This window comes from Arvicanthis niloticus, chromosome 3 (genome assembly GCF_011762505.2).
Source record: "Arvicanthis niloticus isolate mArvNil1 chromosome 3, mArvNil1.pat.X, whole genome shotgun sequence".
Taxonomy (NCBI): domain Eukaryota; kingdom Metazoa; phylum Chordata; class Mammalia; order Rodentia; family Muridae; genus Arvicanthis; species Arvicanthis niloticus.
The window spans coordinates 70367258-70380631 of NC_047660.1; the positions used below are offsets into that span (position 1 = coordinate 70367258).

At 37.4% G+C, this 13374-nt stretch overlaps 1 protein-coding gene and 1 non-coding gene across 3 annotated transcripts in view; both read left to right on the top strand.

Annotated features, from left to right (window-relative positions):
• Positions 1–73: 73 nt before the first annotated feature.
• Positions 74–13374, top strand: part of Wdhd1 (WD repeat and HMG-box DNA binding protein 1) — a 33219-nt gene continuing 19918 nt past the window's right edge. The window contains exons 1-11 of one of the 2 annotated variants that reach the window (XM_034498779.2): positions 74–460; positions 2058–2169; positions 3807–3958; positions 4611–4722; positions 4934–4984; positions 5890–5985; positions 7846–7938; positions 9326–9432; positions 10011–10152; positions 11017–11209; positions 12132–12313. In XM_034498779.2, coding sequence (XP_034354670.1) covers positions 384–460; positions 2058–2169; positions 3807–3958; positions 4611–4722; positions 4934–4984; positions 5890–5985; positions 7846–7938; positions 9326–9432; positions 10011–10152; positions 11017–11209; positions 12132–12313 — 1317 coding nt within the window. In that variant the 5' untranslated portion in view covers positions 74–383. Of the gene's footprint in view, positions 461–2057; positions 2170–2360; positions 2474–3806; positions 3959–4610; positions 4723–4933; positions 4985–5889; positions 5986–7845; positions 7939–9325; positions 9433–10010; positions 10153–11016; positions 11210–12131; positions 12314–13374 lie in introns of those variants that run through there. The other variant, XM_076931167.1, reaches the window with a different exon arrangement.
• LOC117706365 (U6 spliceosomal RNA) lies at positions 7291–7395 on the top strand. The gene has a single exon (XR_004606481.1). It is a non-coding gene; the product is annotated as a U6 spliceosomal RNA (small nuclear RNA).

Below are 13374 nucleotides of genomic sequence, written 5' to 3' on the forward strand. Positions count from 1 at the left end.
TTTTCTTTCAGAACGGGCCCAGCCACCAGCTCTTGGCTTCGAGGCGGCGCGCCTCTGACGACACCACCCGGCGACCTCGGTCCGGACCTTCGCTGGGCGGCGGCGGGCCGCGCATGCGCACAGGGCGAGCGCGCCAGAGCGCGGGAAGCCGGTCTGTGAGGACTGCCCTCCGCTCAGCCCAGACGCTGGTGCAGCCGGCTACTTTTTCCGCGCTGCCCGAGCCTTCAGTGGAGAAGTTTGTCACCTCCTCGGCGTGTGTGACATATCCTCCGCCGCATCGTGCTATCGCTCTTCGGGTGAGGGAAACAGGACTGCACGGCGCGCAGAGGACGACCTCCCTCCTGAAAATACTAGTTCTTACAAAACGGCTCGGGTAGGGAAAGATGCCGGCCACACAGAAGCCCATGCGGTACGGACATACGGAAGGGCACACCGAAGTCTGCTTTGATGATTCTGGAAGGTAAGCGTCTTTGGAAACAAAGGACTGTTCAGGCGTGAATGTTAGCCTTCATTTTCGGCGCGTGCAGTCAGTCAGTCAGTCAGTCGAAGATGATCGATGCGGAGGAAGGAACAAACAAGGAACGCCTCTGTCCTAAGGCTTGTTTGCTTTGAACTGTCGTGGTACTTCTAGGATCTCAGGAAAGTTAAAATCCTTTACCCAGAAGAGTGCCTTCCCGCCACTCACATTTTCATTCGGTGTCATGCTCATTTTCTGAGCCAGTTGCTGTAATTTGCAATGACTGACTTGCCCAGGAGATGGAATTCTGCAGCTTCCTCTTTCACAGTGTTCCCTGAGTATTAGAGGACATTAGTAAACTAGACATTAGTAAATGTCTACTTTAGGGCTCAATACTGAGAAGTCCCTTGTTGTCAGCACTTTGTGCAGTCATAAGGTTTTATATTTGCCACCATTTACTGGAAATAGAGGCTTCTCTAATAAAGGCTGAGGGTAGCATTTGTAATGTACATAACTATTTAGAAGGCAGTTTGAGGTTATGCAGTTTAGCTAAGTAGTAGTACTAAGTACCCCCTAGGGCCTGTGACCTACCCTGCTATGGGCTTTTGAAAGAGTTTACCAACCAAGAATGGGTTCCCCTCTGTGGAATAGACCTTAAATCCAAATACCACTTGGTTACCCCTGTAATGGCCATGCCACACATGCCCACCCAAGTGGACATATCTTGCCTAGAAGCTGGTATCCTAGTCAGGTTTCATAAAGCACAGATTGGTCTCAAATTTGATAGGTAGCTGAGGCCACCTCTGCCTCCCAAGTACTGAGATTATAGTCAGTGCTACTACACCTGGCTAAACACTTTCCTATGACCCTCTTCTGGTTTTCCCATTTGGGAGTTAATCCTTTTTTTTTTTCTTCTTAACATTTTTTATTCATACTCTTTCCTTCCCTCTCTCTTTCCCTTCTCCCCCCCCCCTTTTTAAAAATTTTTTGCCTTTTGCCCTATGCTGTTTTTATTTGCAGTTTTATATGTGTAGGACATAAACAGAATGAACAAAAGAGAAGTTTGAAAAACAAGCAATAACAGCTTCATGAAGCTATTTTAATAATTATTTTTGGGTACTTGAGCTCATGTATTCAGACATTTGTTATAGTTTCTATGTGTCGTACGCTGGTCCTGAATATGATGGTGACTAAGCAGACATAGTCCTGGCCATTGCAGAAACTATGTACTCATCTTTCTCTTACATTATTATCAACAAGTAATTTTATACCAAGGAAGAACTGTAGAGAACAGTAAACTCATCTTCATTTTATAGAATGAGAAGTTAAGAGTCAGTTATTGGGGTTGGGGAATTAGCTCAGCGGTAGAGCACTTACCTAGCAAGTGCAAGGCCTTGGGTTCGGTCCTCAGGTCTGAAGGGAAAAAAAAGACAAAAAAGAGTCAGTTATTGATGTTTTTTTTTTTTTTTTTTTTTTTTTTTTTTTTTTTTTTGGAAAAAAAATTTACTAATGTCTTGATTTTTATAATATATAAAAGTAGCAGTTCCTAAAGAGTTCCTGAAAACTGGATGACATGTTGCTATGTGTATGTCCTGCACAGTTATATTGTGACTTGTGGAAGTGATGGTGATGTGAGGATGTGGGAAGATTTGGACGACGACGATCCTAAGTCCGTTAACGTTGGAGAAAAGGCATTTTCGTGTGCTTTGAAGGTACTTGTTTCAGTTGATGTGAAGAAGTGATGGCATGTGACTTTTACGCTTGGGTGGAAAAATTAAATAAAAATCTAAATTTCTCCTTGCTGCATTTTTCTAGGTCTGTCTATCTTTGGGGGAGCACTTAGTTTTTCGTTTTTAAACAAGTTTATTTTTTATTTTATTTTTAATTTCATGTGTGTTTGCAGTTGCACATCAAATCCAGAAGAGGGCATCAGATCCCTTGGGGCTAGAGTTGCAGGCAGTTAGTTGTGAGCCACCTTGTGTGCCGGGAACCCAGCTCAGGCCCTCTGGAAGAGCAGTAAGTACTCTTACTTGCTGAGTCTGGAAGGGAAACTGTTTCTTGGAAGTTTTGAATATATCTGATACATCTTTCTCCCTGCCTCTGGTTTTGCTGTTGTTGTTATTGTTTGTTTCTTGAGACAGGATCTTCTACAGCCTAGGCTGGTCTCAGACTGACTGTGTAGCCAAGGGTGACCTTGAACTTGTCCTGCTTTTACTTAAGTGATAGGATTATAGGCATGCATTACCATGCTGGTTTATATGATCCAGGGGATCTCAAACCCAGGGCTTCTTTCATGCCAGAGGAGAGCACTGAAACCCACAACTGAAACCCAGTCAGTATCGCTGTTTATAATAAAATTTGGAAGCCCTTGAGGAAATTCTCAGAGAATTTGTTTTGTAATTTTAGTAGAGCCACAAATTAGATATGCAACTACTAAAATAGGATAGCTTTTGTATATCTACATAAGACATTTATAATGAAAAAAATATTTGTATACTGTGATATTTGTTAAAAGTTTTAAAAATACAAATGTATTTTCATGGGTTTAAGAGAAAGTTAAGATAATATGACCTTCAAATGTTAGAGATTACTTCATAAGAGTAGAAAACTCCCTCTTTGCTCAGGGTACTTTTATATTGTCTTTTTTTCTCCTCCAATAATAATTATGCATTGCCTTTGTAATGAAAGTCTATAAGGAAGGAAAGGTAAGTGAGTTCTTATATATTAGTTTGTAACAAATTGCCACAAACTTGGTGGCCTGAAATACTACAACACTATTGATTCACAATCCAGGAGGCAAAAAGTCTGAGATTTAAAGTACCAACAAAGTTGACTCTTGCTGGTCTCTGAGGGATAATCTGTCTCTTATCTGCCTTCTGGTTGTCACAGTCCAGTCAATTTTCTCCATATCACTCCATCTCAGCAGTGAGTTGTACTGTTGGTCTTTACCCTGTTCCTAAAGACATGATTGTATTGTAGAAGCAGGGCCGTGTTGGTTGGCTCTGTCTTTTGATGTCTTCTACACCAAAACTGTTTTTTTTTTCTTTGATAGCCTCTAGTCTCCTCATGTTTATGATACGTGCATCCTTGAAAATATAACTATTTTTCTTACCAGAAGTAAAAGAAAAATTATAGGCTAAAGATTGGCTTATAGTGGTAGAATTAAGTTTTCTAAAACAAGGAAATTCTTCTTGCTAGTGTTTAGGAAAATTGTATACTGAAAAGTTCTCTCTACATAAACTACATTTATAAGGCTTTGTGGGTTTTACAGGATTTTTCAATATAGAGATACTATTAACTGATTTGGATTTGTTGTGCCAATATGTCTAACCTTTATTTTTTCTTTAAGAATGGAAAATTGGTCACCGCAGTTTCTAACAATACTGTCCAAGTCTATACATTTCCTGAAGGAGTTCCTGATGGCATATTAACACGCTTCACCACAAATGCAAACCATGTGGTCTTCAATGGGGATGGCACTAAAATTGCTGCTGGGTCAAGGTAAGCTCAGCTCCACATAGTGTTAGAAGAGTGACAGTTTTAGAACTTGGAACAGTGTCTACCTTTAGACACTGTTTGTGCTGAATTTGAATTTGTGCTGAAAAAGGTCAGAGAAACGTGATAACTTGTTTCAAATTGTAAAAATTATTCTAGGTAGAACCAAAATCAGGATTTCTGCAGAGTCAATCTTTCTCTCTCTCTTGCTTTATTTTGGTTTTTTGAGATAGGGTTTCTCTATGTAGCCTCCTGAGTGCTGGACTTAAAGATGTGCACCACCGTCCCCAGCTCCTGCAGAATCTCTTAATTCTCCTTGTAGAAAAAAAAAATGAACTCATTGAATGCTGAGGTGGGGTGTGATAGATAGAACTCTCTAAATGGTTGTGACTGTTAGTTACGTTGGCAATAGAAGCTCAGAAGTGTTCAGAGAAGCCTGTAGGCAGTGCTTATATTTTATCAAGATAAGTTTTGACGTACATTTTCGGAATTTTTGTTGAACAAATGAAACAAGTTATTTAATTGCAAGTAGATTTAAAAAGAATTATAGCATTAAAGAATTATAGAATTACTCTTGGTTTTGAAATATTTAAGCCAGGCTTTAGAAGAGGCTTTTGTATTGGCATTTATTCATGTGATTCCTCTTAACTGTTTACAGTGATTTTCTGGTCAAAGTTGTGGATGTGATGGATAATAGCCAGCAGCAGACATTTCGAGGACATGATGCCCCTGTGTTAAGTCTGTCTTTTGATCCTAAGGATGTCTTTCTGGTAATTCTTTCATTCTTTTTTTTTTTTTTTTTGTTTTGTTGGATGTGTTTAAAGCTATGGGAGAATTGGAAGAAAAATTTACCCTATTGGTAAAAGACTTTTTAATGCAGTTGAACCAATTTCTATGTGGTATTATAGTTATAATAATTATATACAATTATATACACATAATAGATATAACTATAGAGAAATAATTTGTTTATTTCTGCAGGCATCAGCTAGTTGTGATGGAACTGTTAGAATATGGAATATATCTGATCAGGTAAATAAATAAATTTGAATTTAAAACATTTTGTCCATTTCTAGGATTTTTGATCATTAAATATATTTGATCTAGATTAGTTATTTATCTTTTTATTCTGTTTCTTGGAAACAGAGTAACATTAAGCATTACTTTAATTATTCCAAAATAGTCTGACATAAGCATAAAATTGTTGAACAGTAATTGTTTTTATACCAACTCAACAGGAGGAACTATAAATAGTATTTAACTTTTAAGCTTGATAAATTAAAGGGAGCAATTTAGTCATTATATTTAGAATATAATTACCCTGTTTTGGGCTTGTATTAGATGTTGCTAATAGAGAAATAAGACCGATACCACATTTGATTTGCAGAGTCACATAGAACTTAAGCTTCCTTGAACCTAGCTTGGTACAGGTTTTAAAAACAAAATGAAAAAAAAAAAGGCTCTCCAGCTGGGCAGAGGGAACAGTCATTTCTCTGAGGTGATCAGTGGGTCTGTCATTCATAGAGATGCTGTGCCTGATAAGGAATAGCCTTAGTAGCCACTATGCTTTCCCTGAACTCTTGAATTACTTCTGGCTTGAATAACTTCGATCTCTTAACATTTTATGGCAGAACCTCTCAAGATTTATTTATTTTTGTTGACATGGGTATTTTAATTTATTGACAGTCTTTTTGTTTTGTGAAAGTCATGTTTCCTTAATGTGCACAGAAGATACTCTTGTATAAGATTTGCACACTTCTTGTATCTGAATGCCTTAAAAACAGCATAGGCTAATTAGGTGTGATAGTTAAAATGTATTAAGTTGCTTAACTCAAGACCTAACAAGTGGAAGAACCACTTGTTAAATCTCAGTTTTGTATCTATTTTGAGAGAAATTTTTGATAAAGAGAAATACATTTTCATTTTTTTAAAATCAGACTTGTGCTGTTAGTTGGCCAGTACTGCAGAAGAGCAATGATGTGGTGAACGCACAGTCCATCTGCAGACTCGCATGGCAGCCCAAGACTGGGAAAGTAAGTGGCGCTGTTTTCAGCCATAAATTAGTCCTTCAAGTCCTTGTTAATTGCTAGTGTAAGAAGTTTGGTTTTTTATTGTAATTTTATTTATACTATATATTTTAGAGCTCTGAGCCAAATAATTAATCCTGAAATGCTTCGAGAAACATTTCAACTTTAGAAATTTTTATCATGTGTATGAATATGATATTTGGGTGTATGCATGCATGCCATGATGTAGAGAAGACAGCAGATAACTTTTAAAAAGAATGTATAAAAAGTTGAAATGTGAGCTGGCCAGATGTCTCTGAGGGTAATAACACTTGCCAAGACAGTATGAATGTTCCCTTGGACTTTCATAAAAGCAAAAGGATGGATCTTTTCAAGTTGCATGTTTTACAGAATGATTTTTATATTTGTCTTTCCATTAATGCTTAATGGAGCAACTCTGAAACAGGATTATATGCAACGTTGAAGAGATTTACTCAGAATAAATGACTCAGTGCTACTTTGTAGGTATATTCTATACGTATATTTATACACGTGTACTACAGTATATGTATAACAGTCCATGAGATTGCAGGTGTTTATGTATAGGGAATTGGTTAAATAAATGTTGGTTGTCCAGAAAGTAAGGCTCTATATCTTTAATGATTAGAATGAGGAATGCCTCTTATGTCTTCATGAAATAGACTTTAATATATTAAGTACAAACCATCAGGCTATAAAATAGTAGGTATAGATAGAATGATAATGCTTATTAATAAAGAAATACTTCTATACACGAATACTTAAACATACACATATACATGCATTCTTTGTTGTTGTATTTTGAGAATGAGCTCATGATCAAGCTTGCTGTGTCACTAGAGAAGACCTTAAATTCTTCCGCTTCTGAGTGCTAAGATTACAGCCTCACAAACACCCTGCTTGAGTTCGTACTTTTATAGTCTGCTTATATTGGCTATTATGAGTAGAACTGGTTTTGATTTGGAGAGACTTTCAGAACAGACCCTTCCTTTTGTAGCTTGTGAATATTTTCTCTTTGACACTGGACTAACTATGTAGCCCAGGCTACTTTGTAGTCAAAAATTCTCCTACCTCTTTCTAAATCCTGGGATTATGGGCATGTTTTATTTTAAGAAATGGCTCACGATCAAGCTGGTTATGTACTTTCATAAGCTAAGTGAGCACTTAAGAGTATAGATTTGCCCAGCAGTGGTGGTGCACGCCTTTAATCCCAGCACTCCAGAAGCAGAGGCAGGCAGATCTCTGAGTTCAAGGCCAGCCTGGGTCTACAGATCAAGGTCCAGGACAGCCAGGATTTTCACTTTGGTAGCATATTTACTAAATTGGAATGATACAGAGAATTTAACTTGGTCCCTGTGCAAGGATACCATATATATTCATGAACCATTCTGTATTTTTTAAAAAATTCTGTAATGTTATATAATATCTTATATGATATTTTAAAATTACTAGATTTTTAATTAATTTTTATGTGCTTGGATATCTGTGGTGCAAACCCAAGTCTGAGCCACAGAAGCCAACAAGGTAGAAGGAAAGAACAAACTCCTACAAGCTGTCCTCTGACCTCTGTATGACTGAAGCATGCCTGCTTTCTCACGTATGCATACACAATATTGATTATTATATAGTATTATTATATAGTAGCTACTATACTACTGCTTTGTTTTTCATTGATAGTAATATAGTCATGGTCACTCATTTTTTTCTTACCAAATTTCATCAATTTTTTTTTTTTTTGAGTTTTGTAAGTAGCAATTAAAATTCAAATGTGTTGTTATATGTTGTAAATTTAGCTAAATTAATTTTTCTTTGTAAGTTAAATTTATGTAACTTTGTCTTTCCCAATAGTTCCTAGCAGTTCCTGTGGAAAAATCTGTTAAGCTGTATAGAAGAGAAACTTGGAGTAATCCGTTTGATCTTTCAGATAGTTCCATCTCCCAGGTAAGTTTTGTAAGTGACACTTAGAGTAGTAACTATAGAGAAGATTTAATGCAAACTTCACTAAAAAATGTTGTCAGATATGAAATGTGTGGGCTGGAGAGATGGCTCAGTGGTTAAGAGTACTGGTGACTCTTCCAGAGAACCCAGGTTTGATTCCCAGCACCTATATGCTAACAGCCATCTGTAACCCCAGCTTCATAAGATCTGATGTTCACTTTTGGCTTCCACAGCAATACATGCAGATGGTATACATGCAGGCAAAACACCAATCCACATAAAAATAAGTAAATAAAAGAAATACGTTTATAGGAAGTAAAATTACTCTCGTGCCAAGCAGTGGAAGCACATGCTTTTTACCCAGCACTCAGAGGCAGGGACAGATGGATCTCTGAGTTGAAGGCCAGCCTGGTCTACAGAGTTCTATCTAGGACAGCCAGGGCTACACAGAAAAACTCTGTCTTGAAAAACCAAAAAGAAAAAAGAAAAAAAATTACCCTTAGCTTGATATTAGAGTGAATTATTCGTGAATTTTATTGTTTCAGTAAGACTTGTGATCTAGTCCTCAGAACTTTAATAGAAAAAAAAGATTAATTTTTATTTTCTTTTTTAAAGATTAAACCACGTAGCGCTAACTGATCTGGAGCTCCCTAGGTAGACCAGGCTGGCCTTGAACTCATAAAGATCTACTGTCTTAGCTTCACTGGGATTAAAGATGTGTGCCACTATGCCTGGCTAGATTGATTCTTTTTTAAGTGTATGAGGGTGTGTGTGTGTGTGTGTGTGTGTGTGTGTGTGTGTGTGTGTGTGTGTGTGCCTGGTGCGTGGGGCTAGAAGAGGGCTCTGAATCCCCTGGAACTGGAGTTCTGGATGGTTTTGAACCTTCATGTGGGTGCTGAGAACTGAATTCAGGTCCTTAGTGAAAGCTGCCAGTGCTCCTAACTGCTGAGACACATCTCTAGCACCTTGTTATTTTTCTTATTCTGTCTCTAGCTCTCATTCCCCATCATGTATGTTTTTTCAGTTAAAGGCTCGGAGTATGAGCTGTGACGTGCTAAGGTTCACCTCACTTACTGACTGTTTTCATTTGATGGTCAGTGTTAGGAGGATTCCTTGTAGTTGTTTTGGTTCTTTATTTGTTTTTCTTTACAGGATGATGACATTGTTTTATATTTCATTTTTTAAATTAGGCAGGTATTTTCTCTTGGCTAACAAAATGATATCTGCTAATAGCTGAATTTTATTGGAAAAGGTTAAAAATAAATATACTTTATTGTATTTATATATCAAATATAACTAGAATAACTCAAAGTAGAGATTTAAACTATTTGGGGTAATAAAGTGAGTAGTTTCAAAATGTCCAACATTATTATTAACTATTTCTTTGTAGACACTCAATATAGTAACCTGGTCTCCCTGTGGGCAGTATTTGGCTGCAGGTGCTATTAATGGCTTAATTGTAGTTTGGAATGTGGAAACCAAAGACTGCATGGAAAGGTACAATTTATTGTTATTGTTTAATTAGGAAACATATATGTTCTGACTGTTATGCAAAATGAAAATAGTTTCTAGATTATGAGAGCCATTGACTTTTTAAATAGTTACTTGTTTACTGTTTGTATATATGTGTACACTGTAGAGGCATGCATGCCCTACTGTACTGTAGAAATCACAGGACATCGCATGAATTCTTTCCTCCCATTGTGAGGGTTCTAGAGATCAATCTCAGGCTTGGTGACAAGTGTCTCTCTGATACATTGTAATCTTTTCAAGTTGAAATTTCCCTGGTGGCGAATGCCTTTAATCCCAGCGCTTGGGAGGCAGAGACAGGTAGATTTCTGAGTTCAAGGCCAGCCTGGTCTATAGAGTGAGTTCCAGGACAGTCAGGGCTGTACAGAGAAACCCTTTCTCAAAAAACAAACAAACAAACAAACAAAATTTCCTTAGAAAGTAAAGAAATTATGCAGTTTTTATTTGCTTATGGATGGTGGCTAAGGATTGAATAAATGAATATTTGCTACTGAGTAACATTCTTTAGTCCATATCTTTAAAAGCATCCACTTTTTAATTTTTAGGGTAAAACACGAGAAAGGTTATGCAATTTGTGGCCTGGCCTGGCATCCCACTTGTAGTCGGATATGTTACACTGATGTGGAAGGAAACCTTGGAATCCTGGAAAATGTTTGTGACCTCAGTGGAAAGGTGTCAAGCAGTAAGGTAATGGCAGTATAGGTTTTTATTGTCCCTTCATGGTCACTACATGTTATCAAAGAAATTGGGGTTCCTTTTTGTGAGTTCTTGGTCTTAATAAAAGAATTTAAAATTGACTTAGAAGGAAGCTTAAGAACTATTTTATTAAAGTTTAAAGGGAAAACAATAGAAGGCAAGCAGAAATTCCCACTAATTGCTGAGAGGAAAAAAGACTTGTGTCTTTAAATTAAGCATGGAGGTCAGCAAGAAGCTGTAAAAAGGTGTGAGGTAACAGGGGAAGAGGTGCTTCCAGAGAACTGAGAAAGCGAGAGTATTAGAGAAAGTTCACCTGGTAGTTGAGCTAGTGTCTGAAAAGAAGGTGAAGAGTTACATTGTATTTTTAATCAAAAAAGCAGACAAATTTAGCAGGGCTGCATGGTAATAGCACCTTAAGTAGCTGCCTGTGTACTGTGTTTGTTTACATGTCTATCCCCCTAATCCTGACCTGTCTCCAGAGTACAGGCATTTAAAACAAATTTATTTGCTAATCATTCTTAAGTCATAGGTATGTGCTTACTTGGCAGAGTTTATACATGTCTCTAGGGATCTGGATGGGTTGGTAGCTGACTGTAATCCCAGCATTTGGTAGATAGACAGCAGGATCAGAAGTTTCAGGTCAGCCTCGGTAACAGTGAGTTTGAGGCCAATAAGGAATATATGAGACAGTGTTTCAAAAAAAACCAAAATGTTTGTTTTTGGGCTGTACATTTATGTGCAAGGTTCTAAGTTTATCTCCAACACTACATTAATAGCTAAAGAAAAAGAGCTGCCTTTTAACCTAATTGTGTTTTTCTAAATGATTTACTAATACATTGTAATGTAATTTTTCAGGTATCTAGTAGAGTGGAAAAGGATTACAATGATCTTTTTGATGGAGATGATACAAATAGTGCTGGCGATTTTCTAAATGACAATGCGGTTGAGATCCCTTCTTTTTCCAAAGGAATTATAAATCAGGATGACGATAATGATGACCTCATGCTGTCTGCAGATCATGTCTTGGGAGATGATGAAAACTCAGTTGGTATGACTTTGACTTTGTGCATATGACAGTCCCCTTGCTGATTAGTTTTCTAGATGTTATTAAAAACTCCTAGATGGCTTAATTAGTGTCTAGAGCTACATTTTAAACCCTATGTTAAAATTTCAAATCAACAGTCTAAGCCTCTTTAACAAACTATAAAAGAAGCTATATCCCAAACAAAAGGAAGTAATAGAGATTAGCTCAATTAAATTGACAATGGAAAAGTTAGAGAGAGGGCTAGGATAGAGGTGCTTATGCCCAACCTCATTTGTATTTGATTCCCAGATCCCACAAGGTAGGAAAAGAGAACTCACTTCCTGGGTTATCCTCTGACCCCTCACATGTACCATACGATATGCACATCTGCACTCCAAGATGCACAAAACTAAATTAAAAAAAAACAAAAAAAAAACCCTGGGCCAGTAAGATGGCTTGTCAGGTAAAATGTCTGCCATTAGATCTGACAACCTGAGTTCAGACTCAGAGACCCACAGGTACACAACAGACACTTACCATCCAGGCCATCTCCTCAGCCCCACATTTTTAAGGAAATTGTGAGTGTGTGTGTGTGTGTAACAGCATACATGGAATTAGTTTTCTCCAGCTTTACATGGATTCAGAGCATCAAACTCGGGTTACTAGGTTGGCAAAGCAAGCAGCTTTAATTGCTGAGTCTCCTCACTGGCCACCCAGAATAAAGCCTGGTGTCGTTGCCCACATTACTGTAAGGCACCATCTGTTCTGCCTCTCAGACTTCTGCATCATCACTACATTTCTTGAGCATGAAGGCCACAGTGGAAGAGGCTAGCAGTGTGCCAACTATTGCTAACTCCATGGAGGAACTTCACTATAATAGTCCATAATGCTTTTCTTTTTCTAGGTTGTTAATTTTATAATTGTCTTATTATTCTTTGTATTGTAGATGTTACAATGCTAAAAACTGATCTTCACAGAGAGGAAGGGGACAATGATCAGGCAAGCAGTATTCACAATCTCCCCCTTATAAAACCCCAACGGGCATTTTATGATGGGCCCATGCCAACACCGAGGCAAAAGCCATTCCAGTCAACTTCTACACCATTGCATCTCTCTCACAGATTCATGGTAAGCCTTCATCTACACCTACTCTTTCCCTGCAGTTTATTGGATAGATTAAAAAATAATTTTAAAAACTTTGCTTAAGTGGGCTAGAGCATTTGGTTGATCATAATTTTTAAAAAGTTTGTTAATTCTGTTTTGCAAAATGATATAATATAAAAATATAACTATGTATCTTGTAATAATACTTGTTGGCATATTCCCATCCTTATTTCTCAGGATCTCGCTAAGTATCCTTGAACTCACTATGTAGACCAGCTTGACCTCAGATTTGGGACACCTTTCTGCCTCTGCCTCCTGAGTGCTGGGATTATAGATAATGTACCCTCCTCATGCTTGGCTCTATTTTTTTAATATAAATATTATTTGGATTTTAAAACACTTGTAAGAAGATGTGATAAGTACTATAAAAAAGAAGAGTTGTTTACACAGCCTCCAAGAGCATAAGGTTCATTAGAACAGATTGATCTTTTCTAGAACTAGTCTTAGGAGCTTAGCAGTTTTGAAAACTAGCTAGATTCAATTCCCAACAGCCACATGGCAGTTCACAAGTTTTATTCCAGTCCCAGAGAATCAACTGTCCTCTTCTGGCCTCCACAGTGGTACACAGACATTACGTGCAGATAAAATACCCATACACATAAAGCTAAAAGACTTTTAAAGCAAAGAAAGAAAACCTAGTAAGGTACAACATTGTAGGTATTAAGTATGTTTCTTGAATTAATGAATGAACATCTTAGCTTTTTACTTCAAGTTTGAGAGCTTGCAAAATAGTGTTATTTGCTAGTTATGTTTTTCATTCTGCAAGTTTTGTTGGATGTTTTTGTTGAAGACATAGTCCTAGCATAAAAACTTGTGAAAATATAAAGAGTGGTGTTTCATATTTTTTTTAAAAGACTTATTTATTCATTTTGTTAGTGAGTACTCTATCAACATGTATACCTACATACCAGAAGATGGCATCAGATCCTATTGGAGATGGTTGTGAGCCACCATTCTGGGAATAGAACTTGGGCCCTCTGGAAGAGCAAACAGTGTTCTTAACCACTGAGCCATCTCTGCAGACC